This window comes from Phyllostomus discolor, chromosome 3, assembly GCF_004126475.2.
Source record: "Phyllostomus discolor isolate MPI-MPIP mPhyDis1 chromosome 3, mPhyDis1.pri.v3, whole genome shotgun sequence".
Lineage (NCBI taxonomy): Eukaryota > Metazoa > Chordata > Mammalia > Chiroptera > Phyllostomidae > Phyllostomus > Phyllostomus discolor.
In genome coordinates, this window is record NC_040905.2 from 81,048,046 (window position 1) to 81,066,171 (window position 18,126).

The 18,126-nt window shown below is 40.2% G+C and overlaps 1 protein-coding gene across 1 annotated transcript in view; it reads left to right on the forward strand.

The window, feature by feature from the left end:
* HSD17B4 (hydroxysteroid 17-beta dehydrogenase 4) overlaps positions 1–18,126 on the forward strand; it is an 89,920-nt gene that overhangs the window by 45,255 nt on the left and 26,539 nt on the right. The window contains exons 14-17 of the mRNA XM_028509329.2: positions 1,189–1,240; positions 5,593–5,664; positions 7,528–7,631; positions 17,714–17,779. Coding sequence (XP_028365130.1) covers positions 1,189–1,240; positions 5,593–5,664; positions 7,528–7,631; positions 17,714–17,779 — 294 coding nt within the window. The remainder of the gene's footprint in view (positions 1–1,188; positions 1,241–5,592; positions 5,665–7,527; positions 7,632–17,713; positions 17,780–18,126) is intronic.

Below are 18,126 nucleotides of genomic sequence, written 5' to 3' on the forward strand. Positions count from 1 at the left end.
CTCTTCATTTTTTTGATTCTTATTTTTTCCTTTTCTTCTAGATGAATGTTTCTTTCTCTTTTTTTGTTCCAAATTATTGCTTTGAGTCCTGGTTTCCTTCCTGTCACTGTTGGTTCCCTGTATATTTTGCTTTATTTCACTTTGGGTATCCTTCATTTGTTTTTTCATTTTTCAACCTAGCTCAATCAGATCTGTCAGCATTTTGATTACCAGGGCTTTACATTCTCCATCAGATAGGTTGGCAATCTCCTCATTGCTTAGTTCTGAGGTTTTGTTGTGTTCTTTCATTTGGGCCATATTTCTTTGTCTTGGTGCAGCTGATATGTTGTAAGGGGGCAGGGCCTTAGGGATTCACCCAGGCAGGGCAACCCTCCTTGCTGCACTGCAGGGCTGCCTGTGGGGGTGGGACCAGAGAGGGAACTGTGCAGCTCTCCTGCTTGCCTCTGGCACACTTTTCAACTCTCGTGTGAGGCTGGGAGTATCTCCCACTGTGGCAACCCCAGCCGTAGCCCACAGTCAGCTCTGAGTCTCAGCTTTCCCCTTAAGTCAATCCCTCCCTCACAGCCTGCTGAGCTTGGCACCCAGGCCTGCCACATGGTCTGCTGCTTCACCACGGTTTTTCTGAGTTGGCCCAAGAGGTCCGCTGCCTTACTGGTCAGGTTCTGGTTGATTTTTTCTTTAATTTCTTGGTTGTTGGAGTTCCATGCAGTTTGATTTTTTGGCACTTCTGGTTGTTTATTGATTTTAGATTGGTTGTTATTGTCCTTTTGGTTGTGCGAAGAAGAGAAGGGTTTCTACCTATGCCTCCATGTTGGCTGGAACCTGTTCATTTTCATTCAGATATTTATTGGACACCCAGTATGTTCCAGGCACAGTGATAAATACTGAAAGTACAGCTTAGTTTAGCAAACAATCCATAATTATCAGACAGTAAGGATTTATGAATGTCAAAAAGAACACAAATATAAGGTATGGTCTCTGCTCCAAAAGACAGTTTTCAGATTGGTGGACTGATTGTTTCTGAATCATGTGATTAAGAAGTAGAATCCAAAGTGAGACAGATGATTTTGGGAAAGTAGTAATGTGAGCATGTGGACAGTGAAATGTCACTTTTGATTAGCAGTATCTGTAGACAGAACCTGTGGAAAAAGAAAGTCTGCTAATAAAATTTTGCTTATCCTCACATAGGTTCTGCATGGAGAGCAGTACTTGGAGTTATATAAACCACTTCCCAGAGCAGGTGAGTTCTTGACACACTGATTCCATAATCACACCATAATTTTATTTTCTGACTAAACTTCCAACTGTGTCAGTGTGTTAAATTGGCGTACAGTGACCAGAATAAATCACGTCACAAGTTATTTATGTGCTTTGTCAGCCATTAGAAAAGGTTGATATTAACTAGTACTTGTTTTGGTTATCTTAAACTTTGTTTTTTAATAGTCTTATTTAATAATTACTTTAAAATCTAACATTTTATTGATATATGTTAATTAACAACCGAAAGGAGCATTTTTGTTTGTATGTTCTAAACTTAGTGATTGTGTATAATCAGTTATGATTCCTGTTAATATGGTATTCTTTTCTCAGGTATTTATGTTGGTGCTGATTTTCATAAAGCTATAGAATATTAAAAGATACAGAATTTTTGTATCTTTAATAATCAGTTTTCTTTTTCTTAATAATATCTTATTCAGTAAAGCTTCTCATTTTATTCTTTCACTATTATTTGATGTATTTGTTTCATTTTGCTACTTCTATGTCAGAATATTGTCTAATTAGGTACTGACCATTCAAGTTGGTAAAATACAAAAAAATGTCATTTCACAATATATAATGTAGAGGTCAACAAATAGCTAGAAACCTAATTTATTTTTTTCTTCAATATTCTTATTTTACTAAAAAAATGATGAGATTCTTATTGCTTGAGGCTGACTAGCTTTAGTTCAGTGTTAGTGTTACAGCATAGGGTGCACACAGCTAAGGCTGTGCCCAGCATGTGGTGGCCACATTTCCCTCTCTGCTGGGCACCTGCCATGTGTAAAGCACAGTGTTAGGTTTTAGATAATTTTGGGGTCTGGCTGTATATCAGAGTCACCTGTACTACATTATTATTATATTACCTGTTATTTGAAATAAAATATGGATTCCATGTCCCAGCCCTGGAGATTTTATGTGCACATGTGTGTCATATTTGGGTAGTATGATGGTGGCAATGGTGGAGTCTGGGAAGCTTCCTGTATATTTTTTTATGCATCCAGCCTGATGTGTTCATTTGGGAAACAGTGTTATAAGAAGGGGAGAAATGTGTAAGATAGGTTACTGCCACTAGAGATTTAAATATGAAGAGAGATTAGAAATACATTAAAAAATGATTGCAACAAATAGGTGCTTTCAATAGGTGTGGAAAATAGTTTTCTTAGTTTCTTGTATTTCCTTAGCCTCAAGTTATGTTTCTCATGATTACTTTTCATCACAAACTCCTGTGCATTTTCTTTAAGTAGTTTTAAAGTTTACGGTCCAATAAATATAAATGCTGAAAATTCAAGATACTTACAGTTTGGAACCTCATTAAAAACCTGCAGAAAACCAAGGTTTGACCAATATTTATAACATCTTCATAAAACACACTAGTTGATGAGACATAGGAACTCAAGCATCAGGAGGCTGGTGTCACATCTCTGTATCTCTTACTAACTCATTTGTTAGCTACAGTGATACTATCATGTTGTTTTACCGCTCCTCGTGGTCAAAATATAAACATAATTGAATGGAGTGCAAGAAACTGTATAGTGGCACTTTACTTCCTGTTGTGAACTAGCACATGTACTAATCTAGGATATGTTGGTTTCTAGATTTTCTGGGATCAAATGTTTGATCTTTATTATGCTTCTACTTGATGCCTTTCTCTCTTTTTTTGATTTACTATCTTGAGATGATTTCTGTTATTAGGGCAAAACAATATTTCATCTGGAAAGTGAGATTGATTATGTTACCAATCTCTGACAGAGAATATGTGACTATCGAATATCAGTATATGTAAATGTGCTGTGAACAGTTAAGCATTATGCAAATGTAATTATTATCCCAAATTTCCCAAATAGAACCTCATGAATGTGTGGTTTTGATTGTTAGGGTAGTAGATTTAACCATTTTCTCCCGAAGTACTCATGTTTAAGTAGATTTTAATAAAATTATAAAATATCATGTTCTCATTATAGAGAATTTGTAAACAATAGAAAAGTAGAGGAAGAAAACAATTGCCTGTTAATTATTTATTCACTCACTGAATATTTATTAAATACCAGTACTTATTTTGTGTCAGGCATTACACTAAGGGTTGGTAATGTAACCATGAAAAGACATTGTCTTTGCTTTTGCAGAGCTTAGAACTTGTCTAATGATGTATAGAGAAAATGGGCAGTGATCAGCATTATGTAATACATTGTAATGGGATAAGGGCAAAGTTTTTACAGGAGCACATAGGAAAACCTGGAATACAACTTGAGGGGTTGAGGAAGGCTTCTTGGTAGAAATGAAATTTAAATTGAGATCAGAAATTAGGAGTTAGTGTTCAGAGGAGATTGAAAAATATTTTATGCAATGGGAATACTCTATGCAAAGGTTTGGAAGTGAGGAAAAGCATTGACTGTTAGGGGAACTGAAAATAGTTACAGCTTCCTTAAAGACAGGTTGGGGAGGGAAGCAAGATGTGAGCACAGAGAGGTAAAAATGGTCTTGCAAAAGCCTTGAAAGTCAGGTGAAGAAGCTTGGATTTATTTAAAGGCAGTAGATAGCCACTGAAGGGCTGTAAGCAGGAGAGAGTTATATGATCAGATGTGGATTTTAAAAAGCATCAGTTCTGCTTGGGGTATAAACAAATGAGATAGAGGGAAGGAGATTTTGTAAGAGACTGTAGTCATAATCTAAGTAAGAGACCATGGTTGATTGGATAGGGTTGTTGGCATGTGGATGGGTACAGGTGAAGGGATTGCAGAGATATGTAGAAAGTAGGCCTGATGTTTGATTGGCCATGGAATTGATCATCTGGGGATATCATCACCAATTCGTCAACTCTTTTTTTGATGGTTTGCTAATAATAAGTTCTAGGTATTCTGCTAGGGCTATGAATAAATGGGGTATAGAAACAACTCTGTTGTTCTGCTCCCATGGAGCATATAACCTTGTTGGAGAGGAGGGTAGTCACACAGATTGTGTAATTGTGTAATTGCAACTACATGTGGTAACCATTATAGAGGAACTGACTTGAAGAGAAGTTTGAAAGAAAGATTTTAGCTTGATAACACAGTTAGGCAAAGAAGGAAGGAAAGAATATTCTAGACAGAGCCAAGGGCCTATGTAAAGGCCCTATGTAAAGAAGCATGGATATGGAGGAGAAGAGGAAGGCCAGGGTGGCCGGAGAGCCTGGCAGTGGTGGCAGGAAATAGTATCACATAGATCATGTTAGGGAATTTTATATTTTTATCACAAGAGCCTTGGGATGTGGTGGGGAGAGGCGTAATGGTGGTGGTGTTGGGAAGAGCAGTTAACTGCATTGTCAGACTTGACTTTGGGAAAAATCGCCTCAGACATGTACAGAGCAGAGTAGATGTGCAGGCACCTATTTAAGTCTGTTGTGGTAGTTCCAGTGAAATGACGGTAGCTCGCATTAAGGTGGTAGTGGAGAGACGGAAAGAAGTGGGTGGGTCAGAGAGCTGTTTAGGAGGCGATTGTGGCCAATATGGATACCAACTTTGGCTTCTGCTTTACCATCTTTCACATCCAGACAGTTACCGAGTTCTTTGATTCTCTCCCTTCAGTATATCTGAATCCTGCTGTTTCTGTCCACCTCCACTTCTACTTCTTTGTTTAGTCCACCATCACCTCTCACTTTCCAAGTGCTTTTTCTGCCTCCATCCTTGTTCCCATTAGGTCTATTCACCACACTGTAGCCAGAATATTTCCAAAATGCAAATGTGTGTCACTTCCTTATTAAAAACCACAGATGGCTCTTCGTAGACTTAAGGATGAAGTAAAAGTTTTTAGTATAATTTAACTTATTTCATAAGTCAGTGGTGGTGCTCAAGTTTCTGGCTTGAGCTATTGTGTGGATATACCTTTCATTCGTATATGGAACAAAAGAGAAAAGCAGGCTTGAGAAAAAGATGAGTTCACTCCCAGACAATGAAGGTCCATCAGGACATCACCAGTTAAATGATGGAAAGAAGAGGCATAAAAATACCCAGTGATTAGAGAGAAACAATGTCTCATTGAATCCAGTAGAGATTTGAGAAGGAATGGGGTAAATGGTATCAGTTGTATGCTTAATAAATGTTTGTTAGATAATTGAAAATTGTTATTTCTTAAAATCTAATTTATCAGAATTACTGATGTTTCAAATTTAGTGACTCAGGTATTCTGATTGAAAATTATTATTTCAAACCATACTTTTTAGTTTTGTTGAACTTCCAGTGGAAATTATGTTAAATTCTTTCATGTCTTAACTTACGTTTTTTTAACACAGCCTATTCATTTACTATGGTCTTTAAAACAGTCTATTTATTTATTTATTTATTTTACTTTTCATTTTAGGCAAATTAAAATGTGAAGCAGTTGTTGCTGATATCCTAGATAAAGGATCCGGTTTAGTAATTCTTGTGGATGGTAACTCATTTCTAATTCTTATAACAATATTGTTAAACTGATAGGCTTTGTATATAACATAATACTTCACCATAGAAGTGATTAGTAAGTCTGTATTTGTCAGTTTGTGGGAAAGCAAGATAAGCAATCTAAAATTTATAAACTTTTTTAGAAAATAAGGGAGGAGGGGAAGAAGGAGTAGATTGGGGTACAGGGTAGGGACAGTGGGACATTTCAGGCAATTTGAGACAATATAACCAAAGCACAGAAGAAATGTGGCTGGTTTGAAGAACATAGAGAATTATACTTACTGGAGTAAGTTTTTGACAGGAAGGGACATATAGATAGCCCTCAGTTGATAACTAAGCAGTATTGTACACATGCTTTTCTATGTTAGCTCTTTGGAAGTTGGAACATATTTGACCCCTGAATCATTTAGGCCTATTGAATTCATAATGTGGTTTAAACACCACAGCCACATTATATTTGCAGTAGAAAAAATATAGAGTAGTTTAATAAATTTTGACATACTATTAATTAAATCTGAGCTATAGATGCATTGCTTAAAATTAATTTTTTCAAAGTTTAAGAACAAAAGAAATAGATATTATCAAAAATTTTAGAAATAATGGCAGTGGAAAGTTTAATACTGTCTGATATTTGGAATATAGATGTTATCATTTTTGTTCTGAGTACATAGTTTATTCTGTAGATGCTGTTTTGGAACCAGCCTTATTTTTACTTAATAATATATTGAGAACATTTTTGATGCTCTTAAATATTCTGCTACATTGTTTTTGTTAACTAATAGTATTTCATCATATGTTGGTTATCTCTCCTTTTCCTCTCTTTTTATCTTCCTCCTCTTCTCTTCTTTTCTAGATTTTTTTATTTTCTTGTCATTCCATATGTTGGCCAGTATTTGGCTGTAATTCTCCCAGTTTTCTTTTAGCCTTCTCACTATCCTACCAAAAGTAATACATCACAAAACAAAACTTCTGCAGTAACCTTAGCTTTAACTTTTACTGTTTGCTCTTGACCTAATCCATTTATTGAACTGTAGCTTGGCAGTGTGTAATAATGTATTAGAATTTGTATGTAAGGCATAGATAAAGTTGGATATACAGTTTCTTATGTAATAAAGACAAAAATTTTATTTTAAATACAAATTGCTATGACTTCCCTTATTTTTTGTTATAATGGGATTTTTCCTATCATGCAATTCAAATTCATATTCCTGGTTTTCTAGAGCTGGAGATACTCAAATTCTCTCCAGGAAATTAGTCAGTAGTAAGAGGTTAGCTGTCTTAGGTTCATATATTACTTGCTTACCTGTCCACTAACTTGCTCAATTGTCATTTATCCATTGATTAATTAATTTAATAAATATTTACTAGGTGTCTTTTTTGTCCCAGCTATTCTAATTGTTGGGAATATGATAGTGAGCAAAACAGCCATGTTCCTGCCCTCCCGAAGCTTATCCCCTTGTTCTCACTTCTTTCCTGTTTTACATTCCAGGCTCTTTCTGAGTGCTTTGGCAGACTGTTTGAAAGTTTGAATGTGAGGTTACCTGAATTTATAGTGGGACTGTTTGAAATGTTCGAGATGGAGAGAATGAAATATTAAAGTTGTGAGGTTTAAAAATAGGTGAGAGAAGCTGCTACTTCATAGTCAAGAAAGGGTTTGTGAACATCATCTGTCTGCCTTCCAGCAGCTGGTACTGAGTGAATTAAAATGAATGCTTTGTAATCCAAACTCAAGCATCTTTAAATTACAAAACCTTTTAGTAATTGCATTTTGTTTTCAAAACTTTTAAAGGAATTGCTGATTGGTTATCTAGTTACATCTTTGATAACTTAAAATTTTTTTTTGTTTACTTTTCAGTCCATTCTTATTCTGGGAAGGAACTTATATGTTATAATCAGTTCTCTTTATTTGTTGTTGGCTCTGGAGGTTTTGGTGGAAAACAGACATCGGACAAAGTCAAGGTAGGCTATGGCTTTATAAGCAGAATAAATGTGCAGTTAAGGATCCTTATCTATATTTTGAATTTACCACTTCACCATACATATAATTTCATACAATAGAGGCTCAGTAATTTACATTTCTATCAGCCAGAATATGTTCCTTGGATTTGAAATGCTGTTTATGTTTGCATATTTTAATATATAACATATTACATATAGCAAAGTCTGACTGAGGTAAGTGTGATATACCTGAGATATTATAAGTATATTTTTACTTTTTCACACAAACTTCGCAGCACCCAGAAGTCTTTAGAAAATCCTAACATGTACAAGATGATTCTTATAGAAATTAAAATCTTCATTCATTAAATGATGTAAGCATTTACTTGTGTAAGACAATTCTAGTTATTCTCCAGTTCCCAAATTGTATTTAAAAACATGTTTTTCCTAAAAATATTTTAGAACTTGGATTATGACACAAATTTAACCTGGCCTTTACCTCTAATTTATTTGAGGTAGTAAGATTATACTGTAATAAATATTCTTCTGGAATACATAAGGCATTATCAAAACAGTATCAAGAGACTGCTTCTGGAATCATGGTGTGAGGAGTTCGTTAGACCCTTTCACCAGTGAAACAATCATAACTGGTAAAAATTAAATATAAAAAAAGAAAGTTTAAAGTTTCTGGGAATTCTTCTAAGGGAATTAACAAATGAAGAAATACCTATTCAACGTCTATATCTTGTTTAGAGCAGTGAGAATCTGTGGCATTTGAGCCACAACTCTCTCCTTCCTTCCTCTTCCCCTGGTTCAGCATCATAGAAGCTTCACTTCAGGCATATGCAACTGAGAATACAGGATCCCTCTGCTCTTAGCTCCCAGAATAAGGCCATGTTACCTTCCCTGGAGGAGCATGTCACTAGTTTTTGTCATTCCCCCACCAGCTGGGGATGCAGAAGCTCCATGCTGGGTAAAAGTGGCTGTGCTTTGTGTTCCCCTGACCAGCTACCCCTTGTAGGGCAGAAACTCTGTTCCACCCATGGCAGACTGGGAATGTAGGGCCCTAGTCTTTCTTGCCCCAGCTAGTTCATAGAGTGGGGGTTCCATGCTGACAGAGGCAAGCTGAAAGACCAGAAGTTACTACTCCTGTCTAGCATCCTGCTTTTAAAGTGAGGATATTGTTTGGAGAAAGGTGAGCCACCATCTCCGCCTTCATCTTTGCTGCAGTGGTGCAGAGTTTTTGCCCAACGGGCAAGGCTAGCTGTAATAATGAGAGCTCTGAAGCTTTTCCCAAGGAAACCGACTCATTTTGGAACAGAATATTTGGAAGTTCAAAGGATATCTTCAAAAATAAGGTTACTTTAGTGATAATGAAGAAGAGGCTGGTAGGTCCATGAGAGCAGTAAGTTAAACTAGCCTAACTCAAAGTTTACTAGAGAGAACCATAGAATGAGACAGCTAAGTAGAGAGAGACCTCATAGGATCCTAACACATCTCTAAGACTAGCCTCAAAGACTGACTACCCCTGTAAAGAGTCCTGACTTTATAATTTATTTATAATATTTTTATTTTTCAATTTAAGTTGATATACAATAGGATGTTAGCTTAGGTGTACACCTTAGTGATTAGACATTATACAACTTACTAAGTGATTATCCTGATAAATCTCACACCCATCTGACACCATACATAGTTATTAGACTATTATTGACTATAGTCCCCATGCTCTACTTTATATCCCTACAACTGTTCTGTAACAACTATAGGTACTCCTTAATCCCTTCTCCTTTTTCACTCATTGTTCCTTCCATTTGTCAATTGATAAATTGTTCTCTGCATCTGTGAGTCTATTTCTGTTCTGCTTGTTTGTCTATTTTGTTTTTAGATTGTTGATATTTATGTTGGTAGATATTGCCGTTGTATTGTTCATAGTGATCTAATTTTTTCCTTCTTAATGAACACCCTGTAACATTTCATGTACTAGATAGGTAGTGATGGACTCCTTTAGCTTTTTCTTGTCTGGGAAGCTCTTTATATGTTCTTCAATTCTAAATGATAGTTTTGCTAAGTTGAGTAATTAATCTTGGTTGTAGGTTCTTGCTTTTCATAACTTTGAATATTTCTTGCCACTACTTTCTGGCCTTCTGAGTTTCTGTTGAAAAATCAGCTGAAAATCTTGTGAGAGCCCTCCTGTGGGTAACCAACTGCTTTTCTCTAGTGGCTTTTAAGGTTTTCTCTTTGCCTTTAACCTTTGGCATTTTAATTATGATGTGTCTTGGTGTGGGCCTCTTTAGGTTCACCTTGTTTGGGACTCTGTGCTGCCTGGACATGTATGTCTATTTCCTTCACCAGGTTAGGGAAGGTTTCTGTCATTCATTTTTTTAAATACATTTAATTGATTATGCTATTACAGTTGTCCCATTTTCCCCCTTCACTCCCCTCCTCCCTGCCCGCCCCCTCCCACCCACATTCCCCCCCTTTAGTTCATGTCCATGTGTGATAAGTTCTTTAGCTTCTATATTTACCATACTATTCTTACCCTCCCCCTGTCTATTTTCTACCCGCCGCCTATGCTACTTATTCTCCATACCTTTTCCTCCTCTCTCCTCCTCCCACTCCCCTGTTGCTAACCCTCCATGTGATCTCCATTTCTGTGGTTCTGTTCTTGTTCTATTTGTTTGCTTAGTTTCTTTTGTTTTAGGTGTGGTTGTTACTAACTGTGAGTTTGATGTCTTTTTTTACTGTTCATATTTTTTATCTTCTTTTTCTTAGATATCTAAGTCCCTTTAACATTTCATAAAATAAGGGCTTGGTGATGATGAACTCCTTTAACTTGGCCTTATCTGAGAAGCACTTTATCTGCCTTTCCATGCTCAATGAAAGCTTTGCTGGATAGAGCAATCTTGGATGTCTGTCCTTGCCTTTCATGACTTGGAATACTTCTTTCTAGCTCCTTCTTGCCTGTAAGGTCTCTTTTGAGAAATCAGCTAACATTGTGATGGGAACTCCTTTGTAGGTTACTGTCCCCTTATCTCTTGCTGCTTCTAGAATTGTCTCCTTCATTTTTACCTTGGGTAATGTAATTATGATGTGCCTTGGTGTGTGCCTCCTTGGGTCCAACTTCTTTGGTACTCTCTGAGCTTCCTGGACTTCCTGTAAGTCTATATCCCTTGCCAGAATGGGGAAGTTCTCCTTTATTATTTGTTCAAATATCTTTTCCACTTGTTGCTCTTCCTCTTCTCCTCCTGGTACCCCTATAATTTGGATGTTGGAACGTTGAAACATGTCCTGGAGGTTCCTAAGCCTCTCCTCATTTTTTGAGGTCTTGTTTCTTCATTCTTTTCTGTTTGGTTGTTCCTTTCTTCCTTCTAGTCCATTCCATTGATTTGAAACCCAGTTTTCTTTCCATCACTATTGGTTCTGTGTGCATTTTTCTTCATTTCACTCATTGTAGTCTTCATTTATTTATCTAATTTGCAACCAAAATTAGTCAGTTCTGTGAGCATCCTGATCACCAATGCTTTCAACTGTGCATCTGATAGGTCAGCTATCTCTTGTTTGCTTAAAAGTACTGGTCAAGGGGCTTTGAATTCTGTTTGAGCCATCTTCTTCCCCCCCCACCCCCGCCCCATGCCTATTGGTATGGTTCCACTGTCACAGGTGGGCACAGGTAACCAGGTTCTTAGTGATCAGGACAAAGAATTGAACCAAACACCCAGAGTTCATAGAAGAGAACATGGGAGCAGGCCAACTCCAAGCAGAGATTGACCTCATGGGCTGGAGGGACTTTATGCTTATAGGGCCAATCCTTCCTGGCTAGTTTTGGTGGGCTTTTACTGAGTATATACAAGTAGTTGCATTACTTTAAAGCTACTGTGCATGTGGTATCCCATGATCCTCCCCGATTGGCCACCAGGGAAGAGGGTCCCACAATGCTATGGCATTAATCCCCGTTTCTCCTGGGGTCCCCCTGTACTAGGTTCACCTTTCCCTAAGCCAGAGAATTATAGCTTTCTATGCTAGAGATTGGTGAAAAAGAAAAGAGTTATTTATTCAAGTTATACAGACTAAAAGTAATGACTTCATGTCTTTGTTAAAACCCCAAAGTCCCTTGAAACATACACAAACACACATAGTCCTTCCTTCCCTTCCCCCCTTTGCCCAGTCTGGGGTACTGTATCTCAGGAAAAGAAATAGAAGTCCATGGCTTAGGCAGCTCTCGGTTTTTCCTAGTAATGTGTGCTCAGCTGGCAGGCCTTCCTCAGTTCCAAGCACCATTGGTTGTGTGGCCAGGATCTCCAGCTAAAGCCTCGTGGTGATTCTTCTCATGGCTGCGGGGGGGCGGGGGTTGATCCCCCTTTCTGGGAGAGTGACGGCAGCGGCAGCAGCAGCAGCAGCACCACCACCACCGAGAGGACTAGCACGGAGCTCATCGTGACCTGGCCAGAGCAGGTGGCTGCGAGGTTGGCTGAGCCCGAGCGGTGAGAGCGCAGGCACAGCGTGCGGAGGCCTGGCAGTGGCTGCGGTGGCCAGGCAGTGACCCAGTGCTTCCGAGTCACTTACTGGTGGCCCCTTCTTGTGGCCCCGGCTGCAGAGCCGGCTGGGGCTCGTAGCTGGGCAGTAGAGGAGCCTCAGGCAGCTGCATGGCGGACAGTGTCTGCACGGCTGCGGGAGTCCTCACTCTGCTAAAGCTTCATGGTTCTCTCCTCAGTGGCTGTTGTCTTCCCTGCACTGCCACAGCTTCATAGTTCTCTCTCCAATGGCTGCCATGTCTGGGTTTAAATCTCCGCACCAATCTTCCTCTGCAGCCCCATTTCCAACTCCTCCCACACTCGGCTTCACATGCCAGAACTCTCAAAGCCTTCCAGCTTTACTGGACTGCTATTGTGAGTCAGGGCAGGCGTGGCCCCATGTCCTAGAGCCAATCTTCTCTGAGCTGCCACGCAGGCTCTGTAACTCGGGGGACCTGCCCCTCAGTTACATCTTGGTGGGGAAGTTACTTCCATTCCCCTGGCTCAGAGCTGGTCACAGCTATTTAACATATCTATGCAACCAGTTAAAGGTTAGAGATATGTTAAATGACCATGCCAGAGGGTAGCTGCAAGGCTGTTGCTATGCGAAACAGCTCTCAATGGCCCTGCTTCATTTGTCCCTTCCCCCAACCCACACCTAGGGGGTGGTGGTGACGACATTCTCTATATTTTTCTAATATTTCCTGGACATCTTGAGTTCTGAACCCCATTCCAAATCTCTATTTGGGGACCCTTTGGCTGCACCTTCCTATACCGCCTGTTGTATATGAGGGGCGGAGCCTTAGGTGTTCAGCAGGGCGGGGCACCTCAGTAGCTGGGTTGTGACCGTTGTATGTGGGGGCAGGGTCCAAGAGGGAACAGTGGCACCTGCTTAGCTCTCTTTAGGACTTTGGCCTCCTCTGCCACTTCCCACAAGCAGATTGGGCCCCTCTGGTGCTGGCTCCCGGGCAGGTGGGCTTGTATACTCTCTAGGACTCTGTGGGTCTCCCCAAGGAGCTCTCCTGTGAGGCTGATTCTCCTGGCCTCAACCCCCCACAGGTGTTTTCAATTGGTGCTTTTAGGCTTTGTTTCCTGGCGCTGGGTCCCTGGGTTGCTTGGTCTGTGTCGCTGCCCATTTTCACTTAGTTTATCTGTGCGTGAATGTGTGACTGTGGACAGCCAGCTGCCTTGTGCCCCTCACTAGGTCTGCTCATTGCCTCCCGCACCCAGGGTCTGCCGCCGGGTCTGTCAGCTGCCCCTGTGTTTCTGGGGTCCGCCAACTGCCGTCTGCGCCCTGTGCCTGCGCGTCTGCCAGCCACTGCTTTTTCATGCCGGGACCCCTCGACCTGTCTCCATAGGCATCTAACTGCACTCGTCCTTACCGGTCTGAATAAATGGTTGTCAGACTTTCATTCAGTTCGTTTCTCTCTGTTCTGGATGTTTCTTTGTTTCTAAATTTTTGTTGTCCTTAGTTTTGGTTGTACGAGGAGGCACAGTGTGTCTACCTACACCTCCATCTTGGCCAGAAGTGGCCATTCATTTTTCAAGTAGGTTTTCAGTCTATTGCTTTCTCTCTTATCCTTCTGGCACCCCAGTGATGTGAATGTTGGTATTCTGGAAGTCGTCCCAGGGGCCGCTTACACTGTCCTCATGTTTTTGGATTCTTTTTTCTCTGTTCTTCACATTAGGTATTTTTTGCTTCCTTATATTCTACATTGTTGAATTGATTTTCAGCTTTATGTACTCTGCTGTAGCTTCGCTGTAAATTTTTCTTTACTTCAGTTAGTGTATCCTTCATTTTGAACTTTTTTTTTAATGGTTTCCACATCCTGTGGGGGACCTTTGCCTGCAGAGCCCCCTATCTGCCACGAATGAGAATAAGTGTACCAAGACATGATCTGCTTGGGGAGGAAAGGTGACCGATCTCTCAAAGGAGAAGGGCCAAGAGCCTTTTCCTCAATGGGTTTTTATTAGGTTTGTTTTGCACAGGAATACAGGTAAAGCTCATTAATCATTGTCAGGCAGTAAGGATCAAACAATAGATAACAAAGAACTCTGAGAGCCTATTTTGAGTCAGGGTCAGATAGCTAAAGAGCTATAAAACTTTGAGGAACAAACTCACTTCTTGCTTGGACCCTTATTTAATTGAGAGCATTATAAACAAAGCATGTTTCACAGGATTTTATATATTCTTTCTTAGGCCTGATCACCCTAGGGACCCTGTCCTTTCTAGCACAGGGCGGTACCCACCACCAGCATTGTTTCAGGCTTAAGGCATTGTCTCAGGCTTAAGTCAGGCGGGGGTAGTAAGGCAGCCAAGAGATTAGGAGACTTCTTGCAGACAGAATGAGGACACAGGCTTTGTGAAAGCTGAGGGGCGAGGGCCTATCATCCCCTTTTGCTGTAGCCCCCCAAGTCCTTCCCTGGGGCTTCCATGTGATTGTGCCTGTGTTAGGTCGTTCCCCCCTTGGGGAATCTTACCCGTCATTGGCTAACTGACCAAGCATTGGGGGCCAGTTATGGATGAAGTAAAAGGAGCAGAAGCGGTGCGCCTCTGCCAGGGAGATAAGCTTTGTCTCCTTAGTGGCTTATGGTCCGAAGGTGGCCCAGTCAGCCTTAGCCATGGGGGTTACAGCTTCTGAAACCAGGCAGGGCCGTTCCCAACAACATCCCTTTATGCTGTTGAGGTTCTCATTAAGTCCATTGAGCATCCTTATAACCATTGTTTTCAACTCTTTATCTAGTAGATTGCTTCTCTCCATTTTGTCTTTTTCTGGAGTTTTGTCCTGTTTTTTCATTTGAGACATGTTTCTTTGTCTCTTAATTTTGCTAGCCTCTCTGTGTTTGTTTCTGTGTATTAGGTGGAGTTACTATGTCCCCTGGGCTTGGTAAAATAGCTTTGTGTCATAGTTGTTCTATAGGGTCCAGTGACAAGCCCTCCCCAGTCACCCAAGCTGGTCATTCCAGGTCTGCTCTGCCCTGTGGGCTGTGTACACTCTCCTGTTGTACTTGAATCTTCATTGCTGTTGACACAATGGGAGGGATTTACCCACAAAATGATCAGCTGCAAGGATCATTGCAGCTGCACCTATTATCACCAACACCATGGGGGATAAACTGTTCAGGGACCCACCCAATAGAGCAGGACTTACTTCAGTGGGACTCTGGTGTTCACTGAGTCCTCTCCTTGAGTGTGTAACTTGTGGAGGTGGTTGGGTGGTGCTGTGACATGGTCTGAAGCTATTCAACAAGTGCGCTGGCTCTGGGGCCTCCTGGGAGGTGCAGATCCAGGTCAGCTGCGACCTGTGTTCTGCCTAGAGCCACAAAGTGATTCACAGGTGGCTACTACTTGTGCTGGGCTTGGAGATGCCCAGACAAGGCTAAGCTGTGAACCAAGGCTGGCTGATGCTAGTGCCCGGCCTGGGACCACTTAGTGAGAGGTATGGGCATGCTGTGGCCAGATGCTGCTTGTTTGAGAGATTTTAGGACAGTCTCAAGCATGAGCCAAGATAGGCTATTCGATTGGGAAAAACCACTGGAAACAGCTTGGGTGGGCCCACAGTTGGTTGGGGGCTATCTAAGGGAATCACCAGGGTGTGGCACAAGCTGTGAACCAGGTTGATGGAGACACAGATATGATGCTCCCCTGCTGGCTCTGTTGGGGTTGGTCTTAGAAAAGGAACAATGGCCTCTTCCAGCACTCCCCTCTAGCTCTAGCCTTGACAACAGACAATTCAGTTCCTCTTTGTATATCTCTGGTGCATTTGGAGCTGCTGCCCCAGTGCTGGAGCTCCGAGAGACGGAAAGATGGAGTCCAAGTAAGTCCATGCACTGGTCCTTTAAGAGGAATGCCAAGCACTTAGCAGCCCTTCTTCTCACTCAGTCTCACTCCTCCCTGGTTTTTATAGTCATATGTTATGGGGACTTCTCTTCGTGTGGTATTGGAACCCTGGACTTGAAGGCATGGTGTGGGGCTGGGACCCTTTGCTTCTCAGGAGGGACTTCTACAGTTGAGATACCCTCCCAATTTTTATCTGCCACACGTGGGTGTGAGGTCAGCTATTCTGTGTTTCCACAACTCCTACCAGGTTCTGTGTGGCTCCTTCTTTTAATCCCTAGTTGTAGGACTTTCGTTCATTTAGATTTGAGGGGATTTGAATGATGGTTTTTCTGTAGCTTAGTTGTAATTTTGATGTGGTTGTGGGAGGATGCAAGTACCACATTTACCTATGCTGCCATCGTGACTAACAAGAGGTCTGGCTTTAATTGGATCAGATCTTGGAGCAATTTGTGCCTAAGCCATTGTTTAAAATAATAGAGCAATGATCTGGCAGTTATTGGAGCCTGTCACCTGGGTATGATACCAAAAGAGGCAGACAGTTGAACACATTAGGGAGACACAGTCACAGAGAGCCCTGCCAAAATCACTGTCATCCCAGAGTGCCGTTCGCCAAAGGCTACACCCTATGAGGAGCAACATCAGAGGCTGTATACTATGGAAGAAATAGACTTAACTAAAATCGGTTAGCCAAGTCATTAATAAATAATAACAGCAGGTCTAGGAGGGAAGGGTAATTAGTGTCCGCATTTATTACAATATATTATCTAAAATGTCCGGTTATCAGCAGAAAAGTATAGCACATGAAAGAAACGAGAGTGCGACCCATAGGCAAGGTTAACAAAACAAAACTGGCACAGAAGCTACCTTTGAGCAGACTTTATAATAGACAAAAACTTCAGAGCAGCTATTATATGTTCAAAGAACTAAAGGAAACCATGCTTAAAGAAGTAAAAAGAAGTATGTTGACAGTGACTTATCAACTAGAGAAAAATCAATAAATAGAAACTATGAAAAAGAACCAAATAGAGGTACAGACGCTCAAAGTACAATAACTGAAATGAAGAATTTACTAGAAGGGCTCAACAGTAGATTTGCACTTGCAAAGGAAAGAATCCAAAAGCTTGAAGATCTGTCTATTCCATCTTTATCAATATCTGTCTGAAGGACAGAGAAAAGGTGAAGGGAAAGAAAAAAGAATGAAGAGCCTTAGAGAAACATGGGATACCATCAGCGGGAGGACCAGAATGAGAGGAGAGAGAGAAGAAAGCAGAAAAAATAATTGAAGGGATAATGACTTTCATGAAAAACAATCTACACATCCAAGAAGTTCATCGAACTCCAAATAGGCTATAAGTGCAAAGAGATCTGTCCTCTTTTAATGAGCATTTAAAGATTAAATCAATTTGGATGTGAATTCTTTGTCTAATTTTTATAGTTATCATCATCTTTTGCATTGTTTGGAAAAGAGTCTTTACCTTTTTTTCCTTTATGGCCTAGAGAATGGATCTCATTATATAATTTCTTTCCTTAAACAGGGAAACCATAATGTAGATGAAGGTAGCTATTATGAAACATCATTATTTAAACATCATTATCTCCTGAACATAAAATATTTTTTTTAAAATTTGTCATCCAACTTGCAGATTTTGTTACTTTAAAACATGGTTGCTTATCAAATACTAGTTTGGGTAAAGAAAATAAATATTACTTGTTAGCATTTAACATTCAACATTTTTTTTTTATTTCAGGAAGCTGTAGCCATACCTAATAGACATCCTGATGCTGTAGTTACAGACACCACCTCACTTAATCAGGTAAGATTATATTTTTAAAAAGTGATAAAGCCACCTGACTTCTGATACTTTTTAATTAAGAACTCTTGACATCCTATATAAGTTTGTGAGTCCAAAAGTAGTGCCTGTGCCCTTCAACCTAATAAAAAAAACTTTTGTGGTTGGAATTCATTTTTTCTAAATTTTTATTTATAATTTTTTTCTCCATTAGGTTTCAAAAGATAATATAAAATGGTTTTTCATTAGTCCAAAAAGCGTCATGCTTTCTTGGTGATGAACTACATGCCTTAGGGAGACTGTCATTCAGTAGTGAAGAATTTTATGAAAGCTTTAGAGAGTGGGGTAGAAAAGAATACAAAGGTAAATTT